At 42.4% G+C, this 23,498-nt stretch overlaps 1 protein-coding gene across 2 annotated transcripts in view; it reads right to left on the reverse strand.

Moving 5' to 3' along the window:
* Positions 1-2,949: 2,949 nt before the first annotated feature.
* LOC148028659 (uncharacterized) overlaps positions 2,950-23,498 on the reverse strand; it is a 38,078-nt gene continuing 17,529 nt past the window's right edge. Inside the window, exon 7 of one of the 2 annotated variants that reach the window (XM_087687459.1) lies at positions 2,950-4,574. In XM_087687459.1, the coding sequence (XP_087543585.1) occupies positions 4,565-4,574 (10 nt within the window). In that variant the 3' untranslated portion in view covers positions 2,950-4,564. The other variant, XM_087687457.1, reaches the window with a different exon arrangement.

A 23,498-nucleotide genomic window follows, 5' to 3' on the forward strand; every position in this document is an offset into this window, starting at 1 on the left:
AGGTCTACAAGAGCTAGGTATCCTGTGGATAGGCTGAAATATGATGGATTTACAGCCATTCACTATGCATATATGGTCAAAGTGATACAGGAACCAGAACCCACATCTTTTGAGCAAGCCATGGGAAAAGAAAAATGGGAGAAAGCCATGGATGAAGAAATGGATGCCTTGGAAGCAAATGCTACATGGGAGTTAGTACCTTTGCCTAAAGGTAAGAATGCAATTGGCTGTAAGTGGGTTTATAAGGTGAAGCACAATGCTGATGGTTCTGTGAACAGATACAAGGCAAGATTAGTAGTCAAGGGGTATGCACAAACATATGGCATTGACTATGAAGAAACATTTAGTCCGGTTGCAAGGATGGCAACCGTAAGAGCAGTCATTGCTATGGCTGCATCAAAGGGATGGTCTTTACATCAGATGGATGTAAAGAATGCCTTCTTGCATGGTGATTTGCAAGAAGAGGTCTATATGGAGCAGCCACCAGGTTATGTGCATGCTGTTCATCCTGAGTTTGTTTGCAGGTTGAAGAAAGCCTTGTATGGCTTGAAGCAAGCACCTAGAGCATGGTCTGACAAGATAGGACAGTATCTTGTCACTATTGGCTTTCAGATTTCCAAGGCAGATTTCTCACTTTATGTGAGAAAAACAGAGAAAGGTATTATGCTGCTTGTCATTTATGTTGATGATTTGATTATGACAGGTGACAGTGATGAAGATATCCTTCATGTGAAAATGCTATTGAAGCAGAAGTTTGAGATGAAGGATTTGGGAGAGCTGCGTTATTTCTTGGGCATTGAGGTGGTTAGATCACCAAGTGGGATACAGCTCTTGCAGAGGCAGTATGGATTGGACATGCTGTCCAAATATGGGATGACAGGCTGTAAGCCTATTTCAGTTCCTTTGGAGAAAAATGTGAAGCTGAGCACAGATGCAGGTGAGCTTCTAGAAGACCCTACTATGTACAAACGCATAGTAGGAAGTTTGATTTATATGACTATTACCAGGCCAGATTTGAGCTATGCTGTTGGATTGGTAAGTCAGTTTATGCAGGCTCCAAGGAAACCACATTTGGATGCGGCTAGACGCATACTTAGGTATGTGAAGTCCACATTGCAGTATGGACTATTTTATGAGACTGGGGTTCAGATACAGTTGCATGGATACACTGATGCTGATTGGGCTGGTAGTATTTCTGATAGACGATCTACCAGTGGATATGTATTCTCTTTTGGGAGTGCTGCAGTCACTTGGAGCAGCAAGAAACAGCCTACAGTTGCCTTGTCGAGCACAGAGGCTGAGTACAGGGGTGCAGCAATGGCTGCATGTGAGGTAGCTTGGTTGCATAAGCTACTTTATGATATGCATCAGTCTACAGATGGGCCAGTTGTCATTTATTGTGACAACATGAGTAGTATACACTTGGCAAATAACCCAGTCTATCATGCTAGAACAAAGCACATTGAGGTGCATTATCACTATGTGCGAGAGAGGGTTTTACTAGGTCTTATTGATCTAGTTTATGTCAGCACAGAGGATCAGGTAGCTGACATATTCACGAAGGCATTGGGCGCAGAGAAGCTGCGCAAGTTCAGAGACCTGCTTGGTGTGCAGGAATTGGGATTGAGCTCGAGGGGGAGTGTTGAGATATCGAGCTCCACTCGTGATACGCCAGGGTGACCGTTGTATATTTATGTCACCGACTTGTCAGTTGCAGACGCGGTTGGTACACCGCCCATGAATAATAGCTACATGATAGCTATCCTTATCTACTCTAGTTCGTGGCTCAGTTAGTATGCCACCTTAGTTAGTTGAGTTTGGTTTGAGACCCATATATAGGGTTCTTCTATTTCTTTGTACTTGAGTTCTTTTGGCTTACACAACTAAGAAGAGGAAAACTGTTTTCAGCCTCCACCCTTGTGTGTCTTCCCCCATTGTGCAAGCAAGAAAGCTTCAAGCGAGACTCCTTCCTTCTCTCCCACAATCTTGACACTCAAAACAAAACAACCAAAGCTAAATTTTTATTTTTACAATTTGAACTAAACACTAAGGAACATAAGATAAATGTGGCAATAAGTAGGATGTGTGTGCGCAAAGGAGATTGTGCATCTATTGTATTACCTCTCTTCTATCACTACCTCACCTATGAACTAGTTATGTTAACTCTTCCATAGCATAATATGGTATTTATTTTGACATATTTCCCAACATAATGAAGATTGCAATCATGATTTTTTAAACTATATAGCAAAGTACCTAAGAGAAAAAGGTTATTATGAAATAATCTTGAGAAGTTGGATACAAATAGATTTACAATTTAAGTTTGACCCCAATGCCATTTAGAAACAATTTGCATCTCCCTTGATAATTATGATATTTGGATTCAAGAGGAAATGTTGTTGCTTGATAGATCATAAGTGATGTATGGGGATGACAAAGACAAAAATGTTCATTAATGGTGTTATTAGAAGCAAGCATCAAGCCCCTTCATTTTGATATATATACAAGATCGAGCTCATACGAGATGTTCTAACTCCATCGTCAACATCGAGCACATTTAAGCACCAACATGTATATGTACCATCTTCAAATGTTTATAGATTGCAAAGTTGACATTGATTAGAGCTTGTTTTTTTGGTGACCTCGAATTTAAACGTATTTGAAGCCATTCCAAATATGAAAAACACTTGGGCATCGAGTATTTTTCACCCAAACTAGTGTGCTTAATTTAATCTAGCATAGTCCCACAACTACATATAGTATCAAGATCAAATTCCAAAATTATCTACATTATTCTTATTAAGGTTATCTAGTCTAGCTTACACAATAGAGGAAGGGTAAGGTGGTGAGGCACTATAATGATGTGAAAACATACTCATTCTAAGAAGCACAAAGATAACCCATTCAACATCGCACCTAGATGTCTTAATTTAATATCATATACAAACCCATCAATGTCCTAATTTGATATCATATACAAACCCATCAATGTCTTGAGCTCAGATAGAGCAAGTTTGTGGACACCAAAACCATTATTACATCAAGCGTTAGGGATTTTAGCCTATTAGAAGAATGTGGGTACATAGATGGAAAAATAATACTACTATTGTTTTTTTTAATGCAAGAAATATATTGCTTGGAAGACAAATCTACAAGCCCTTCACAACCAAGGGCATTGATGAGAGTTAAGATAACTCAAAAGGCAGATCACCCAAACTAGGCTGGAGTCTGGACTAGATGAGAAACAACATTGAGCATCTCTCATTCATTATCGAACTCATAACCAACCCCCTCTGCATATGCCACAGTCTCAGCGACTCCGGCTTCAGGTTGGCGGGATGGCAGAATCCCCGACCAATTCTGAGAGATGTGCTCCTCAAAACCTACCCTGTGAATCCACTTCTTCAGCAGCCAACTTGTTCCGGATTGCTTGTCTACCGTCCCAGAAAAGGTGTCCTGAGGTTTCTTCCTCTCTCCCACACAGCAGGCACGTCGGGGATCTCTTCATCCACCTGCTCAACCCTTTCCTTCTAGGGAGTCTGTGGAATAGGACTTTCCACATCATTAGGTTTAATCTTGCGGACGGGGTTGCCCTCCACACCCTTCTGCTTCTCGTCTTCCACGTCTTGATTTTGGTCCTTGGGAACCTGTCCTTCCATACCCTCAGCTAGCTTCAGGAAGAATTGTGAATTCCCCACCATAAGATTTTCCCCCTCACACAGTTTGCCAGCGGCTTTCCTGCAGGGGATACCAAAGCCTTCCCTGACTCCTCCTCTATTATTGCAGTAGGCCAATCTTCTCTCTTTCTGGAGAGCACTTGGCTCAACTAGTTGGTCTTCAAACTTCACTTGGCGTTTCCTCCACAGTAAGAAAATCTAATCTGGCCTCTCTTTGTCCCACACATCATGCCACCTGATCACCCATTAGCTTCTGTGATAACCTACAGTTGGTATTGAGGATACATTTACCTATCCTCCATGTTTATAGATGAGGTGTTGGGGACACATTCTGCCTGTCATCACACATTTGTAGACAGTCTGGTATGATTCTGCGAGTTAGGGACCTGAAGGACAACTTTTTGAGTGACGATGTGATTTCTTGATTGTGAATGCAATTTGGCTTGGCACAAGTGTTGAGTATGCTACCCACTTGTATGTTCTCTATGCTAGTTTTGCCCATTTTCTATTATCCTCGTGGATTTCCAATGGTATTATGCTCACATTTCATAGGATGATATGTTCGACGATAGAACACATCGGTTGCTTCGAGAAAACGTTATATTTTGGACAGCTTGGCCTACTCTGGAACCATTTTATTATCTGCCAACTGTGTCCACATTCATCAAGTCTCTCTTGCACTCCCGTTTGGCTGATATCGTCATGCTTTCTTTCAGCATCTTCTTTACTGCCATGTGAATATAAAACCCCTCTTGCTTTATGACATTAAGGGCTTATTTTGTAGTGGTAACCTCTGGTAACTACTGAGTGAGTAGAATTTGATAACATCATCTTTCTGGGTTTAAAGAATGTGTGATCTTCTGATTCATACGATTGTTTTCGATTATTCAGGTGATCCTGCATGCATCCATCTTTGTCAATGCAGTGTCCTAAAAAATAACCGAAGTGAGCAGATTTGATCTCTAATGCATGCTCAGACAATGTATATCATGTATTGAGCTATTACATGTGTAGATCCACTGACGTACACCATCTGTTTTATCTGATTGTGGTTTTAGCTAGTTATGGAAAATCTCAAGGCATCACACGTGCCTCAAATTCAGGAGGTGCAAAAATACAAAACATGTTAGAAAGCTAATTTGTCAGAATGCAAAATAATCCGAGAGGTGCCAAACACTAGGCCCTCAATTATATACATCAATCAATCATGGGTGATCTTTGTTTCAACTCTCCGGCATCAATCTGCTTGTTCTGACTGCCCACACCACCAATCTGCATCATCTGGCTTGTCGTGCTGCCAATCTTTCTCTGTAGACTGAACATGCCAACCCCCATCACTAGTTTTACTGGTTGCTTCAGACGACTCCTTAGGATCAGCTACATGCTCAGTACTAATGCTTTCGTCTTTTCCAGCTCTCATGAGCAAGCATTCATCAAGTCTCAACACTTCCACAAATTCATGGCCACCATCTTTACCACTGTTGCTTGATGCTTCAGAGAACTTGGTATCACCCAACTTGGAAGACAATTCTGTCTCCGCTCCCTCAGTTGTATCCTTAACAAAACATGGACTGAGTGAATCTCTGCTACTGGAAAAATCAGGCACACTTGCTGCAAAGATGTGTGATGGACAGTAGTCTGCATCTATTTGCAAATTAGTGGCAGGAGAAATGGTCTCACAAGAAGGAACACTGTGAACAGAAGCACTGCTCATAGAGTCAAAGCTGATGGGGATTCTTGAAGCATTAGGCATTGCAGCAACTGGAGAATCCTCTGACAAAGTTGAGAACTTTGAGCTGAATGAACGACTGCCAGACAACATAACACCCGCATCTATCTGCTCTTTGATAGCTTCGACATCTTCACAAAGCACTGCAATCTCACCCCTAAGATACAGTTGTAAATATGAATCGTCCTGAACAGTTGCGGTACAGAGTCTAGAAGCAAGACATGCAATCAATAAAGAAAAGAAACCAAGAAGAATCCCATTTGTTGACTTGACTAATTTTTGAAATAGCCAAAGTCAGTAAATCAAGGAGGCCAAAGTCTCAATACAACAGAAAAATTTGCAGAAAGGCTTATTTTAGTCTACATAAGTGGCAGATGACACAGTGGACAAAGTACGCTAATATTTGTCTGTGGTTAATTGTCTGAAACTACAAGCTTGTAAACACACATGACTTGGAAAAGGAGTCATATTTATCCTTTTCTTTAAACCTGCCATCTTAAATTTTGGAAATTAGGCAGGTCATCTCGTCCATATGGATAAATTATGGCAGAGTTCATTGGATGGGATGTCATCAACATTCTTAAGTTGGATATGATGGTTTCCACATCCTGTGAGAGGGATGAGGTCACTGATCTTCAGCCATAGGGATGATGATTGTTGATATGAGACTTCTACACGGCACTCAAAGTTAATGAACCCCAACTTCCCTTGTGAGAGTCTTGAACCACACCAGTGTTCAATATGAAGACTGTTAAGGATGATCACTAGCCTCTAGCTCCACCTAATCACCTACATCATGGACCTCTGACTCACTAGCGTCTCTCTCAACAACTATCCCCTGTTTCTCTAGCATAACTGCATCTAGCAGATCTAATAACGGATGCAAGACAGTGAGTGAAGGTGGGCATGGGGTGTGTCATTTGAAGAAATGGAAACAAAGGTGGCAATCCAAGTGGAGCCGGTCTAGAAATGGGTTGTGCTTTCTTTAGAAGCACCCTCTCAAGAATAAGGATTCACCACCTGATGAAGACAACCTGTGGACATCTACGAATCTCTTTCTCTCTTAAACTCTTAATTTCTCTCCCCATCTCTCTCTTTATTTTTCTCCTTCTACCTTTTTCCATCTTCTCTCTTTTTTTTTTCATAAAGCAATTAACCAAAAAAGTACAAGAATACAAGAGTCACACAAACTAAAGAGTCCTCCTCAAACAAGGTGGTAATAACCTGATTTAATAGTAGTTACAGCAAGTAATTAATTCACATAACTTAAAATACACACTTTACCACTTTAATCTTGGACAATGGACAGAGTGTTGGCCCCAAAACTAGCACCCTCAGCGATATTTCTTTCGCTTTTATTGCAAATGGATTGAGTACAATTGAGATCCTTTGATCTCCTCCGCTAATCCAAGTGCCTCTTGCTGTCAAAACTGACGAGCAAACCTTCAAACCAATTGGCCCTTTGGTTTGCTTGGAAATTGGTATTCATCTTGCTCCTTGAAAAGAAAATTTAGCCCCAAATCAAATATTAGCTAGCTAGCCTCTTGAATCTCCTTGAAATTCCTCAATTTCAGTTACTGGAATTCAAGTTCTAGGCCTTCAATTTTGAATGGACATCTTGAGGTGGTTGTCAAACCCTAATTTCTATTGTAAATTAAGGTTTACAGGAAAGATTTTCCAATATCTCCACCTCTAATGATTCAAATGGCTGGATTTTGCTGAGATAACTTAAGCGATGGCCGTAGGATGAGAGAGACTACTGTAGAGAGAGAAATTTCAGAGTTTCATTGCAAGAAAGGCTAAAAAACTATTGTTACCGTGCTCAAACAACCATGGAAGCTATCACTTGCTCTCTAACAACCTCGTTCTCTCTCACAATGGTTGAAATAGACTTCCACCAATCCTCAAAAACGTTTTTCCTACATGCATTTTGCCAAGTGGCAATCTTCTAATCCCATTTTCCAACATTATCCAACTTATCAAATTAATTATCAAAATATCGATTTTGAAAATTAATTTAATAATTATTCTGGTTCTCAAAAAACTAATTTTAATAGCCAATAATCAAATTGACTAGGCCAATTTGTCTCTCAAGTGTTCCTAAGCAATTATTGACCTTTAGACCATAATTAATTAATTAATGCCTAGCCTCTAATATCACCACTGACATTAGTGGCCAATAAATTTGTCTAGGCCAAAATCTGACACCGGATATCACCTAGTACTTGTGACGCATAACTTATTACAAATTTTGCCTTTGGCACCAACTGATATCTTAAGGTCCTAGATCCCACACTATGAAATAATTAACTTGCATCTCACATATACAAGTCATATTTGCACATTTTGATTAACTTTTAATCAAATGCTATTTAAAGAAAATTTAGACCTAAACCAATTTATTGGCCACTAATGTCAATGGTGACATTAGAAACTAAGTATTAATTAAATAATTAATGTTATTCTAGGAGCCAATAACTACTCAGGGACACTTGCGAAGTAAATTAGCCTAGCCAATTTAATTATTGGTTGGTGAAATTAATTTTTTTAGTACTAGAATAATTATTAAATTAACTTTTAAAATTAAATTAATTTAATAAGTTGAATAATGTTGAAAAATGGGATTAAAAGATTGCTACTTGGTAAAAATTACCTATGCAAGGGGGAAGAACACTTTTGGGGACTAATGGAAGTCTATTCTAACCATTGTGAGAGAGGACTCAGAAGGTTAGAAAGTAAGGAGATGCTGTTAATATGATTTGCAGCCACCACGAACCAGCCCTACAACAAGCAACAGCAGTTAGGAGCCCTCCAGGTAAAGATGACAGCAGCCCAAGGTTCTTCTGATGCAAGTAACCTAGCAACCTCGCTAGTGGTCCTAAGATATAGGTGATAGCTTTCATGGTTATTTGAGCAAGGTGAATGCCAATCCCCAAGCAAACCAAGGGACAAATTGGTTTGAAGGCTTGCTAGTTAGTTTTAAGAATCTTAGTTATACTCCATCATTTTGCAATAGAAGCTAAAGAAATACCACGAGGGGTGCCAATTTTGGGACCACTAAGCTGTCCATATGTCACAACTCTATAGAAACAGAATTTGTATCCTTTTTCATTAATTTGTCTATATAATAATTTATTAAATTTATTTCCTTTGCACTAATTAGATATAAAGAAAAGTGCATTGGAGCTGGCTACACTGATGAGTGGTCACAGGTTATGGTGGACCCACACGGTGGGTTAGAGAAAAGATAGTTCACACCTCCACCTATATGGCCTGATTGGGTGCCTGTGACCAGAACTCACGCATATCAGGGTTAGACTCGCACACAGAAAAGATTGATGCCTTGAAGTGTGGGCTAGATCCACCAAAACAGATAGTTACAATCAACAAGATGGCATGATCATGAAATGCTTCTATAATGTGCATGTGTGGGCTGAAAGCTTGAAATGCACATTTCTTTGCATAGGAAAGTCACCTGAAGATTCTGATACCGTTTTTGCGATGTACACGGAAAAAGCTTTCATATGACACCTATATTGAGGGGGTTCCTAAATTTTAGGAGATCCCTAAATTTTAGGAAATCCTTAAATTTTAGGAGCCTCGAATTAGCCTAAAAATACTAGTCCTAAAAAATAGGGATGTCATTCTAAAAATAGTAAGTTCTGTACTCTGACTGTACTTACTAAATTTGGTTGTTTCTATTCTTGACAGTATTCAGTCCAAAAAGGAAGGCCATAGAGAAGAGACAAGTGTCAAGACGCTTGTCACACAAGTTTACAAGTGTCCCACCACTTGTCACATCTCATGACATGTGGCTGGACACTTGTCTTGTGCTACTCCACTTTCCCCTTTTGTACTAGCTCTTCCCTCTCCTATAAATAAGAGCTCGTTTTTCTTCATTCAGCATCATTTTTCTTTGCTGTAAACTCATGTATAGCACCCCCAGATAGCCAGAAACTAGCCCCATCCATCCCCATCATCATTCCCCACTTCTCCATTATCAAATTCCTCCATATTCCCTCTTCTATCACTGCTGTTTTACAGGACAGTAAGCCTGTAAATTCATTACAGCACCTCCTTCTCAAGCTCTTTCTTCCATTTTAGCAACAAAAAGCAAGCCCTATCCATGTACTACTGTTCAACGATGGAGAAAGGCTGATTTCCCCTCTTTCTTCTCTCATACTGTAAAGAAATCAGTTCATATCATTGCATAATAGATAATGCATGTGTGTTTGTACATCTTTGCATGATCTTGTGAGAGTGAGAATTACTTCTCCTCACTCTCAGGTTGATTGTAACTGAGCTCTTCCCTAAGGGACTTGGGTTGAGCAGAAATACATTCCTTCGGAGGGGGGGTTGCCCATCTTCAACCCTCAATCTTGTCTCCATTACTTTTACATTTTCATGGCTGTAATTTTGTGAGTAATTTTCATTTTCAGCTTTAAGTGTTCATTCTCTTTTATATTAAATCTCAAAAACAAGCGAATATCATAATTGTTAAGCATACTACGTTGTTCGGGGAGATTATAGTGGTATCAGAGCTTTGGCTCGGTCCTCACCCCAACACTGGTAGTGCTTACAATTATAAGTTTGTTTGTTTTCAGCCCTTGCATTGAGTGCTTGAGCATTTTTTTTTTTCTTAAGAATCTCAATGTATCAGTCGAGTGCTATCCTTCAAGCCATTCAAAGTCTTAGAGAGGAGAATCAGCAAATTCGTGACCAACTTCTCAAACTAGAAAAAGTTGAGAATCCCAAAGAATTCAAGAAAAGAAGCCCATCTGCTTCAAGGAGACCAAGCCATACCAATGAAAGTAGCCGATCAAGAAGTCCAACTACTTCTAAGAGGCAGTCCCATTCTACTTCAAGACAAAGAAAGAGATCGCGTCGAAGCTCATCCTCTTCTTCAAAGTCATCTGGCGCCTACTCTGATGGACCCTCTTCTAGTGACGAAGAGTCACACCCTTCTCGTGGAAGACCTCATCATCGTCAAAGGCGTCGACATTCTTCACCCTCGTCTCCATCTTCATCCCCATCAAGCACTTCATCATCTTCAACCTCAAGATCCGAGCATGGACTAAGGCATAAGAAGAAGAAGAAGACTAAGTCACTATCTCAACTTGAAAAGAAGATCAAGTTCAGTATGTATGATAGTTCCCGAAATCCTGATCTTCTTCTGAAGTTTATTCGTCAATTTCAAATTTTATATGGTCGTGACAAGTATAAAGAAAAAGAAAAGATTAAGTTTGCAGCTTTACATTTAACTGACTTAGCCCATACTTGGTGGACGAGGTTGGAATATGATCATGCTGCCCCAAAATCATGGCGGTCCTTTGTTCGCATGATACAAAGCCGATTTCTTCCTGTTCATTTCAAAAGAGATGTAAAAATGAAATGGGATTGGCTTTGGCAAAGGAAAAATGAGTCACTTGGTGACTATACCAAGAGATTTTGGGAGCTACTTTTGAAGGTCCAACATTTCAAAAAGATCAGCAGTTCGGAAAAGCTTAGGAAGTTTCAAGGAGGTTTGCATTTTAAACTTCGTACTGCTCTTAATCATTATCATTGTTCTAGTCTCAGGGAACTCATTGACCATGCTGAGACATGGGAAATGGAGCACAATGGCAACAAATCATTCCAAAAGAATGATAAGAAGAGAGTAGCTGATGATGAGGAGTATTTAGCCCCAAATGAAGGACAAAAACAGCGGCAAAAGCAGCCATCAAATCAAAAGAAGATAAAGCCCTATGCACCTCTTAATGCTCCTCAATTTCGCTCCAATCTATACCCACAAGCAAAGCAACTTTCCGAAGAAGAAAAGCAACGCTTCATAAAAGAAGGAAAGTGCTTTAAATGTGGACAAACAGGCCACATAGCGAAGCAATGTCCAAACAAGGAACAAAGCAAGGTTTCTGACAACAAGCCTAAGTCGTCAGTGAAAATCAATGCTATCAGTGATGTAGTTGCAAACACAATTCACACTCCAGAGACGCGCAAATTAGTAAAAGCTTGGGGACAGTTCCAAGGTAAGCAAGCACTATTCTTGATAGATCTTGGGGCGAATGAAAATATTATTTCCTTGCAATTAGCTAAAGAGGTTGAATTAAAGAATGAAGAGATGGACACTCCGGCAGAAGTTCGCCAAGCTTTAAATGCCGATGAAGGTGACACAGTGAAGACTGTGACCCCCTACATTGGCAAGCTCAAGTTTCAAATTCAAGGCTACAGAGACGAAGATACCTTCTGTATCGGAGACCTTGATGGTTGCGATGTGATTCTTGGCATGCCCTGGAATCATAGAGTAGATTCAACCATCTTCTCTAAGAAAAAGAAGGTAGAACTCACCAACAAAGGCAAGAAGTACGAGATCCAAGCTGGAGTTTCTGGAGACACCATACCTATGGTAAGCCATATGCAAGTCTCTAGAGCAATTAAGGATTCTGTTCAATGTTGTTTGCTTTATGTCACTGATGTAAAAGATAATATGAATGCTGAAAACCAAGAGCGACTTCAGCTCTTGGAAAAGTATAAAGATTATTTTTCGGAAGATCTTCCTTATCAGCTTCCCCCAGAAAGGCCAGAAGACCATCATATTGATATTATCCCGGGCAGTTCTCCTCCTAATATAGCACCATACCGTGTGAGCCGTCCTCAACAAGAAGAAATCAGAAAGTAAGTCAAAGACCTACTCAACCGTGGGCTAATTAGGCCAAGTAGCTCACCATTTTGTTCACCAGTTCTTCTTGTTCAAAAGAAAGATGGCACATTCAGGATGTGCATTGATTATCGAGCCCTCAACAAAATCACTGTGAAAAATCGGTTTCCTATTCCCAGAATTGACGACATTTTGGATCGTCTAGGAGGCTCAAAGGTTTTCAGCCGCATTGATCTAAAGAGTGGTTATCATCAAATTAGGGTAATACCACAAGATGTACACAAAACTGCTTTCCGCACTTCATACGGTCTTTATGAATTCTTGGTGGTTCCTTTCGGATTAACCAATGCACCAGCCACCTTTAATCGAATGATGGAGCGCATCTTTAGAGAGCATCGACAATATGTCGGTACTTTCTTTGATGATATTCTTGTCTTTAGCAAGAATGAAGAGGAGCATCATCAACACTTGGAAATTGTTCTACAATTACTTCAACAAAATCAACTCTTGGTAAATGGTAAAATGAGTGAATTTTTCATGCATAAAATAAATTACCTTGGGCATGTCATCTCTTCTGAAGGGATTTAGATGGATCCTGAAAAGATCAGGATAATCCAAGAATGGCCTCATCTTCATGATGTACATGAGGTGCGATCGTTTCTTGGCTTATGCTCTTATTACCGCCGCTTCATCAAGCATTTTGCACATATGGCTTCTCCACTTCATGACCTTACAAAGAAGAAGATCTCTTTCCAATGGAAGAAAAAAGAGAAGGCAGCCTTCACAAGGCTGAAAACAGCTCTTACTTCTGGACCTGTTCTTATCATTCCAGATCTGGTAAAACCATTTGTGGTAGAAGCAGATGCTTGCGGTGATTGTATTGGTGCAGTGCTAAATCAAGAAGGCCATGCCATAGCCTTTGAAAGCCGCTGTCTAAATGATGTGGAGAAAAGCAATTTGGTCAAATTTACAGCAAGGAGGTTCTCATCCAGATTATTCCATCAAAGACGGTTACCTTCTCATGAACAATCGCCTTTGTGTCACTCTTCCTGTTCGAAAAAATGTGCTTAAAGAAAGTCATGAACCCCCTTATGCAGGGCATAGAGGGAGGGCAGCCACTCTAAGTGCAATTGAGCGCTACTTTTATTGGCCAACATTACGAAGAGATACACATAACTTCATTGAGGCTTGTCTAGTATGCCAAAAATCCAACTATGATAGGCAGAAGATTCTAGGATTGTTGCAACCTCTTCCAGTGCCCAAAGATCCATGGGAATCTATCACAATGGATTTCATCTCAGGTATTCCAAGAACATCTCAAGGTCATGAAATGATTTGGGTCATAATTGATAGATTCAGCAAACAATCACATTTTATTCCATGTCATAAAACATTGAAATCCGCACAAGCTGCAAGACTTTTCATTCAACATATCTTCAGATTACATGGTATGCCTTCTGAGATCATTTCAGATAGAGACTCCAAATTCACAAGTAACTTTTGGTGTGCTTTATTTGAGAATTTGGAAACCACTTTAAAGTTCTCCTCAGCTTTTCATCCTCAAACTGACGACCAAACAGAGGTGATGAATCTTACTCTTTTGGATATGTTGAAAGCTTATGTTAGTGAACATAAGTCACAATGGAAGAAATATCTTCCATTATTGGAGTTTGCTTACAACAATACAGTGCACTCATCCACAAGGAAAGCTCCAAATGAAATAGTACAGGGTAAAGTGATTCCTCCTCCAATTATTCACACTAAAGATAAGATTTTTGCTGCTGATGAGTTTGCTTCAGATTTAAAAACCGCAATGGATCAAGTTCGAGCCACTATCAAAGTTGCCCAAGAGCGACAAAAGAAGCAAGCAGATAAACGAAGAAGACCTTTGGCTTTTGAAAAAGGTCAATATGTCTTGCTAAAGTTTGATAAAAGCAGGCTCAAACAAGGTTCCGGTCAAAATTCATCTTTTCCAAAGCTCTCCAGTAGATACTTTGGACCCTTCAAAGTGATTGAAAAAATAAATGAAGTTTCTTATTGACTTGAGCTTCCTGCTCATTGGAAAATACACAATGCTTTTCATATAAGTTTGCTAAAACCTTACATAGGACCACAACCAAAGGAACCCATTACTGAAGATCCCCCAGAAGTTGAAGAAACAGAGCAACTCTTGGAACCTGAACAGATTTTGTTTCACAAGGATCGAACCACGAGAAGTGGCCTTGTGACACGAAAATTCTTACTAAAATTCAAGAATCTACCCACAACAGATGCACAGTGGGTAGATGAAAAACTCGTGAAGAATTACCCAAACATTCTTCAGCCATATCAAGAAGCTTTTCAGCAGAGGACAGCTGAATAAAAGCCAGAGGGTTGTCACAACTCTATAGAAACAGAATTTGTATACTTTTTCATTAATTTGTCTATATAATGATTTATTAAATTTATTTCCTTTGCACTAATTAGATATAAAGAAAAGTGCATTGGAGCTGGCCACTCATGAGTGGTCACAGGTTATGGTGGACCCACGCGGTGGGTTAGAGAAAAGATAGTTCACACTTCCACCTATATGGCCCGATTGGGTGCCTGTGACCAGAACTCACGCATATCAGGGTTAGACTCGCACACAGAAAAGATTGATGCCTTGAAGTGTGGGCTAGATCCACCAAAACAGACAGTTACAATCAACAAGATGGCATGATCATGAAATGCTTGTATAATGTGCATGTGTGGGCTGAAAGCTTGAAATACACATTTCTTTGCATAGGAAAGTCACATGAAGATTTTGATACCGTTTTTGCGATGTACACGGAAAAAGCTTTCATATGACACCTATATTGAGGGGGTCCCTAAATTTTAGAAGATCCCTAAATTTTAGGAGCCTCGAATTAGCCTAAAATGCTAGTCCTAAAAAATAGGGATGTCATTCTAAAAATAGTAAGTCCTGTACTCTGACTGTGCTTACTAAATTTGGTTGTTTCTATTCTTGATAGTATTCAGTCCAAAAAGGAAGGCCATAGAGAAGAGACAAGTGTCAAGACACTTGTCACACAAGTTTCCAAGTGTCCCACCACTTGTCACATCTCATGACATGTGATTGGACACTTGTCTTGTGCTACTCCACTTTTCCCTTTTGTACTAGCTCTTCCCTCTCCTATAAATAAGAGCTCGTTTTTCTTCATTCAGCATCATTTTTCTTTGCTGTAAACTCATGTACAGTACCCCCAGATAGCCAGAAACTGGCCCCATCCATCCCCATCATCATCCCCCACTTCTCCATTATCAAATTCCTCCATATTCCCTCTTCTATCACTGCTGTTTTACAGGACAGCAAGCCTGTAAATTCATTACAGCACCTCCTTCTCAAGCTCTTTCTTCCATTTTAGCAACAAGAAGCAAGCCCTATCCATGTACTACTGTTCAACGATGGAGAAAGGCTGATTTCCCCTCTTTCTTCTCTCATACTGTAAAGAAATCAGTTCTTATCGTTGCATAATAGATAATGCATGTGTGTTTGTACATCTTTGCATGATCTTGTGAGAGTGAGAATTACTTCTCCTCACTCTCAGGTTGATTGTAACTGAGCTCTTCCCTAAGGGACTTGGGTTGAGCAGAAATACATTCCTTCGGGGAGGGAGGGGGAGGGGGGGGGGGACGCTTGCCCATCTTCAACCCTCAATCTTGTCTCCATTACTTTTACATTTTTATGGCTGTAATTTTGTGAGTAATTTTCATTTTCAGCTTTAAGTGTTCATTCTCTTTTATATTAAATCTCGAAAACAAGCGAATATCATAATTGTTAAGCGTACTACGTTGTTCGGGGCAATTACACCATAGTAGAAGATTTAAGTGATAAAGTGTATGTTTCACTTTATGTGAAGTGTTTACTTGCTATAACTATTATTAAATCAGGTTATTTACCACCCTATCCAAGGAGAAAGGTTGGCTTTAGCAAGTACTTATTGAATCAAAGTCCTTTGAAACTTTTTAGTAAACCCACATGCCCTCCTAGAGCTCTCAAGGAGTACCATGTTGGTTGGCATAAAATGTAACACAATCCTAGGTCGTTTTAATGCTTTCCTTTGCAATTGTCAACATTTCCTGCATATCGTGCAAAAAGTCGACTACGAGCTGTATTTTTACTCCCTTGAGCTCTGTGGCAATCAATGATTTCATCTCATAACCATACATAAGCATACATGGGCTATAATCCTCTAGCCAAATGCTTAGCATTGTTATAAGAAAACTCAATCTAAAGAAGTTAATGCTCCCAATTAGTCTATCTACAAGAGATATGCACAAAACATATTCTTCATAGTTTTATTTGCTTTGATGACAATTTGGATAATCTAGTTTCCAATTTTTGGAAAAGCGTCTACCAAAAATGGCCCATGAGCTTAGAATCTCAATCATTGACTATTTTATCCAGCAAACCATAAAATTTGCAAAGAAAAAGTCATATTAACGTCCACGGGAGGCCGAACTCGACCTATGGAATATAGACGCTTCCATTTACATTTCACTTTGGGTCATCGCCATATATGCAAAAGTGAAATAAAAAGAAAAAGCAAAATTTGAGATCCTAAGAAACTCTTATGACTCATAAGAGTTGTCATTACATTACAAATGATCCATTAGCCAAGAGAGAGAAAAACTAAAGACTTGTCCCTTTGTCAGGAGCTTTCATAAGGAATTCTCTAATGATAGCTTTCCCTCCTCTGTAAATTGCCCACTTCCCTTTCTTCCTAGCTTCTCTAACTTTGCTAAGTTCTACTACTCTATTCTTGAGTTGGGGTGGTGTCAGTTTATTAGATATCCATATCACTGTCCTCGCTAATGACTTTGGTTTGCTTCATGACCTTTATCTTCTCGTCCAAATCAAAATACCCAACTTTTGCTTGCTTCCCCTTCACTTCAATAAACATTGAATCTCCCAACTCCACAAATGGAACGACCTTTCCAAGATGTTCCTTAAGTACATCTGTGCTAAGAATATAATTTCTTTGCTCTTCTTGGGGAAGTGTGGCTCTGTCCAACCCGAGAGGGAGGCCACCAACCTTAATGTATCTCTAATTCCTTTCAACCCTCTCCTTTTTCTCGATGACTAACAAAACTTCTTATGTGAACTTTACTAGTAAGATGGCTTTTCACACTTGCCTTTGGGAGAATAAATCAAGTCATTTTCATCAGTCAGTCGACCACAACCAAGATTAAGTCATGATCTCAATTCACACGGGATAATCCTACTACAAAATCCATAGAAAAGCTACTCCACTTTCTATCAAAAATTTGTAAAGGATGTAATATCCCCACTTGTTTGTGCTGTTCAACTTTATTAAGCTGATACTACGGATACTCGTGCACATAAGACTCAACCAAAGTCTCGTTGTGCAGCCGACAAAAGTAGTAAGTAACTAAGGCTAAAGTCTAGTGCATGCCAGGCTACCCCACACTCTGCACATGATGATACTCATCAAAGAAGGCAAAGACAAGTTGCGGGTTCGGCATCATCTACTGATTTTTCCCCTATTTCCACTACATCACCGGATATATTTCCTTCTCTTCTTCTCCCTCCCACCCTTCCTTTTACAAGTTAACACTCTGGTGTTATAACTTCTCCACAAGTACAAACAGACCATTGGATGCTTCTATTGCGACATCACCAAACACACCACCGATGCTTGCTAACATCGACCTTTACTCCCTACACTACTAGAGTATATGTGTCTACCCCCAACTACTTGTTGTGCCACCTCTCCCTTTTGGGACACAGAGTTTATTCTGTATCAGCTTTCTGATTTTTATGGTCAAGGCAATAAGACACATCCGATGTGCATTAGGTCCTTTCAAGCCAAAGGAGGATCACCTGGTACGTTGATCTCCTTGAGACCAACACAATGAGCTACTCAAGTTTCTTCTATTACTTCTAGAATTCAGTGATTGCCCCCATGACCACCCCCAGTTCTGCAGTCTACTCCACTGAGAGACCATGATTATTGGACAACATTTGCTCCTCAACCCACTCCTTCACAAGACAATGGTTGTTTGATATCTTCTATTGCTTCAGCTTCGCATTCCACTCCATTAAAAGACAACGACTATCGCCACCCTTAGCTTAGCATGAGCCTCTCCTTTCCTCACCCTCAAGTACTTAGGTTCGAGAGGCCATCTCTAGGAGTCCTTCAACATCTTTGGCACCCCACATACCTTCTTTAGTATGACCAATGGCACTTCCTTCGTCATCGAATGATTCGGAGTCCATGATCCATGAGTTTTTAGATTCCCTACCTCTCGTAGAGGGAGATTCCCAAGTATCTACTCATCATGAAGTTCTCCACCCACCATTTACTCTTTGGGGATAGTTGTCTTCAAGCAAACATTTCTCCTCTTGATATCCAAGATCTTCAAGGACTACCTGGATCAAGGCCTTGCAGGTTTTGTCAACGACTTGGTGACAAGGCCTTTGAATTCCTTCCAACATGGAGTTATAATAGATATGTTGTAATATCATGTCAAAATATGCAACAAATCAAAGAGATACTAGGATTTGCGGGGAGAAACACAGAGTGTGTATGGCAAACACTGAGAGAGAAACAAAGAGAAACACAAAAAAAAAAGAACAAGATGATGAAGCACTAAATCATACTATGTGAAGAAAATTCTCAAGCAAGTGAAGGTAAAGCATCATCTTCCTCGTGGAGTCCATAATGCCTCCTTAGGGACTCCAACGATGGAGAAGCCTAATAAGACATAGCAGGGTCCCAAGAAGGAGTATAATGTGAGAGTGCGCAACGGAAGAAGAACACGAACACAGAGGAGAGGAGAGAGAAAGCAGAGAATGAAGGAAGAAAGTCTGCACTGACTGAGATGAATGCTAAATACACTGAAATGGACAGAGCAGTCCCTGCACGCAGCCCGGAGCGTCAGTGAGGGGACCAGAACAGACTGGAAGCAATGGCAGCACCAATGCCGGAGACGGAGATGACGGAGGCAGTGCTGAACCTGCAGAGTACAATGCTGGAATGACTGGGGGGGCTGCTATATATAGCCCCCAGGCCAGAAAACTGGCCGACCTGCCAAATCTGGCCGACCTGGCCAGATTTGGCCGACCAGCCAGATCTGGCCAGATCTGGCCGACCTGCCCAGAAAATGGGCCGACTGCAGAATAACAGCCCAGTATGGGCTGTATGACTCCCAGAGGCTGCAGACTGACAAGGACAGCCACTAAATGAACTGACAGAGCTCCTCTGTCTCCTGTCAGACTCTGACAGGAGCTCACAACCAGGAGATGACAGACTGAGAATGATAAAGAGCAGGCTAACACCCCCTCTCAGATCCTGGGAGAGTCTGAAGACCCAAGAACCGCATGTGATGAAGCAAAGAAGCCCGAGGCAAAGGCTTCGTAAAGAGATCAGCTGCATTGGCCGCCGTAGGACAATAGACCACCACCAGCTCCGAATCCACGATCCGCTCTCGAACATAGTGATACTGAACCTCAATGTGCTTCGTGCGAGCATGAAACACCGGGTTCTTGGCCAGAGCAAGAGCACTCTGGTTATCCACGCGCAGCTCCGTAGGGCCGGTCTGGGAAAATCCAATCTCCGCGAGTAAGCGACGAAGCCAAACTGCCTCCATAGCGGTCGAACATAGGGCCCGATACTCAGCCTCTGTAGAAGAAAGTGCCACAATAGGCTGCTTCTTGCTGCTCCAAGAGACAGCACCGGATCCAAGGGTGAAAGCATAACCTGTAGTGGATCGTCGCGAATCCACATCACTTGCCCAATCAGAATCACTCCATCCAGAAAGGGTAATCCCATCTCCATACATGATCCCGAAGGATCGAGTCCCCTGTAAATAGCGAAGAACCCGCAAGGTTGCCTGCCAGTGATCCTGGGTAGGAGTCTGCATAAAAGAAGACAATAAAGCCACCACAAAAGAGATATCCGGCCGAGTGTGAAGCAGCCAGATAAGAGAGCCGACAAGGCACCTGTAACGGGTGGGATCTGGAAGGGGAACTCCAATTGTCAAAAGCTTGGACTCGGGGTCCATGGGGCATGAGATAGGCCAACACTCAGCCATATCAAACTCCGAAAGAAGCTCGGAGATGTACCTGTGCTGCGAGATAAAAATGCCCTGTGCCATCTGATAGATCTCCAGGCCTAGAAAGAAGTGAAGGATCCCTAGATCCGTCATGTCAAACTCCTGCTGAAGAATGGACCGTGTATGCTCCACCTGCTGAGTGTCGCTCCCTGTAATGATAAGATCATCCACATACAAGATAAGGAACACTGAAAGAGAATCCACAACCCGTAAGTAGAGGTTGGGATCATAAGCGGAGCGCGCAAAGCCACTCTGTAGAAAGAAGCGGTCAATCCGCTGGTACCAAGCACGAGGAGCCTGCTTCAAGCCATAAAGAGCCTTCCGCAGCCTGTAGACATGATCCTCCTTCCCCTGCACAAGAAAACCAGGAGGCTGTGAAACATAAATCTCCTCCTCAAGAACGCCATTCAGAAAAGCAAACTTGACGTCCGTCTGATAAACAGGCCAACGGTGGTGAGCAGCAAGAGCCAAAAGAACGCGAATGGTGGACATCCTGGCTGTAGGAGCAAAAGTCTCAAAGTAGTCCAAGCCTGCACGCTGTGCAAAACCCTTGGCAACAAGCCTAGCCTTATGCTTGTCCAAGGAGCCATCTGCAAGATACTTGGTCTTAAAGACCCATTTCACACCTATCACCTTCCGTTTCGCGGGACGCGGAACAAGCTCCCACGTATGGTTTCGCTCGATGGAGTTGAGCTCGGCCTGCATAGCCTGTCTCCAAATATCCTGTGCAAGAGCCTCCTCCACGGTGGAAGGCTCGGAATCCTGAAGAATCTGTGACATAAGAGCATAGTTCACACATAGTGAACTATCCCGCTGGGCCTGTAAACGTGCTGAGCGACGTGGACCTGTAGAAGAAGCAGGAAAGTGAGTAACACCTGAATCCTGCATGAGCCAGCGATACCATAAAGAAATCCTGAGAGACTCCTGCTGCTGTGAGGGAGACCGGGGGGTCTCCGGAACCTGCAAAGCACCCGAATCGGAGAGGGACTCCCCCTCACCGAGTGAAGGTAGATCCTCCGCATCAGAAGAAGGCTGTGTATCCCGTGAAGATCCCGAAGTGGCGGTGGAAGAGCTCGTAGAAGACGGAGTCACATCCACCAAAGGGGAAAGGGAAGCCGAAGGAGGAGTAATAGGGGGGGCGCTAAGGGGCATCCTGGAAGGAAGTGAAGGGAGAGAAGGTGGGGGGGGGGAGGTGGGGGGGGGGGGGGGGGGGGGGGGGGGAGGGGGATCCGTCGATGACAAAGAAACATCTGTAATGGAACCATCAATCGGATCCTCAGAGGCCGAAGCCTCATCAAAGATCACATCCCTGCTCACCTCAACCTTCCGCGTCGTCGGGTCGTAGAGCCGATATCCCTTCGTGGTCGTGCTATACCCAACGAAGATAAGCTTTCTCGACTTAGAGTCGAACTTCGTCTTCCTCTTCTTCTTGTCCACATGGACAAAAGCATCGCACCCAAAGATGCGAAAATGGGACACGGAAGGCTTCTTCCCAAAGAAAGCCTCATACGGAGTCATGTCCTGTAACGCCGAAGTCGGAGAGCGGTTGCGAATATGCACCGCTGTAGCCACCGCCTCACCCCAAAGGAAATGAGGAAGACTCCTATGCTCCAGCATAGATCGGGCCATCTCTACCATGGTCCGATTCGCATGCTCCACCACACCATTCTCTGATGGTGTGTTCGGATGGGAATACTCCACCCGAATACCATGATCCCTGCAAAACTGAGAGAAAAGGTGAGAAGTGAACTCGCCAACGTGATCAGCTCGAACGCCACGAACCTTGGAAGTTGTTTGGGTCTCCACAAACACCTGCCACTCACAGAAACGGGAGTACGCCTCGCTCTTGTACTCCAAGAAATAAGGCCACACATAACGACTAAAGTCGTCCACAATCAGCATCAAATACCTGGCCTTCCCAAGGGAGGCCGTGCCCATAGGTCCGCAAAGGTCGGTGTGAACCAACTCAAGCGGAAAAGTAGCCCTCCTAGAAGCAACCTGAGGGTGTGGCTGCCTGTGCTGCTTGCCCCTCAAGCAGCTGGGGCACAAAGTGTGAATAGGAGGGAAATCAGGAAGTCCCTCCACCATCTTCCTCCTAGAAGCCCGGCGAAGAGAATCGAGGTTCAAATGACCATACCGAGCATGCCAAAGCAGCCCAAGCTCATGGGAAGTCCGCGCAGCCAAGGCTGTGAGCGTATAAAGCCCACCCTCCTGTGTACCTGTCCAAAGAGCATCACCTGTAGAAGCATCCTCCACTGTGATTGCATCCTGTGTAAAAATGACTCGGGTACCTAACTGAGTAAGGCCATGCACTGATAATAGGTTAAAACCCAAATCAGGGACATAGAGAACTTTGGCGGAGGAAGACCGTCTGTCAGAAAACATAGGTAAAGTCCCCACGCCTCGAACAAGGACTGTAGAATTGTCACCAATGGTGACTGTACCCCCTCTGGAACGAAGATCCTGAAGCCAATCCTGACGGAAGGTCATATGTGAAGATGCTCCACTGTCGACGAGCCAAGGCTTCTCCTGGGTGGTAGAAGCTAGGGCTGTATCCTCCTCAACAAAGACATGCACAAACGTAGATTCTGTTGTGGCTGGGGCCGCCTTCAAGTCCTTCTCCTTAGGCTTCAAATGGGGATACTTCTGCCAACACTTCTCCTCGGGATGAGTGCCCTTCCCACAATGGGGACACTTGGGCTTCTTCTCCTTCGCATCCTTCTTGTCCTCCTCCTTCTTGTCCTTGGCCTTCTCCTTCTTTTGTTTCTTCTTCTTGCCGCCACTTGTGCCGGCCGTAAATGCCTTGGTGGAGCCACTGGCTCCCACCTCTTTGAGTCGCTCGTCATGCTCCAAGACAAGCGGGGAAAGCTCCTCCCATAGGAGTGTCTCACGGGTCCTCGAAGTGATGAGGCTGGTGTAGAAGACATCACAACGAGGTGATGGCAGCTGAGTCAACAGAATCATCGCCATATCCTCAGACGATATCATATGACCAAGAGAGGCTAGCTCGCCTCGCATATCCTCCATCTTCGTGATGTGCTCCTTCATGGAAGGAGAACCATCAAGACTGAGCATCCGCAACTTCTTCTCCAAGGAAATCTTGTGGGCAAATGTCTTGTGTTGATACAAAGACACAAGCTTCGTCCACACTTCCGTCGCGGTCTGTAACCTGTGAACATGTACAAGAACAGAATCATGGAGACTCATAAAAAGAAAGGAACGGGCTCGAGAGTTGAGCCTATCCCATAAGGCTGCACGGTCCATAGAGGTGCCATCGGACGAATCCACGGGGGGACGGTCGATGGGTGAAGAAACAAGCTCCCAAAGGTCAAATGTATCG

This window comes from Lygodium microphyllum, chromosome 11 (genome assembly GCF_053477565.2).
Source record: "Lygodium microphyllum isolate KBCC chromosome 11, Lygodium_microphyllum_v1.1.10, whole genome shotgun sequence".
Classification (NCBI taxonomy): domain Eukaryota; kingdom Viridiplantae; phylum Streptophyta; class Polypodiopsida; order Schizaeales; family Lygodiaceae; genus Lygodium; species Lygodium microphyllum.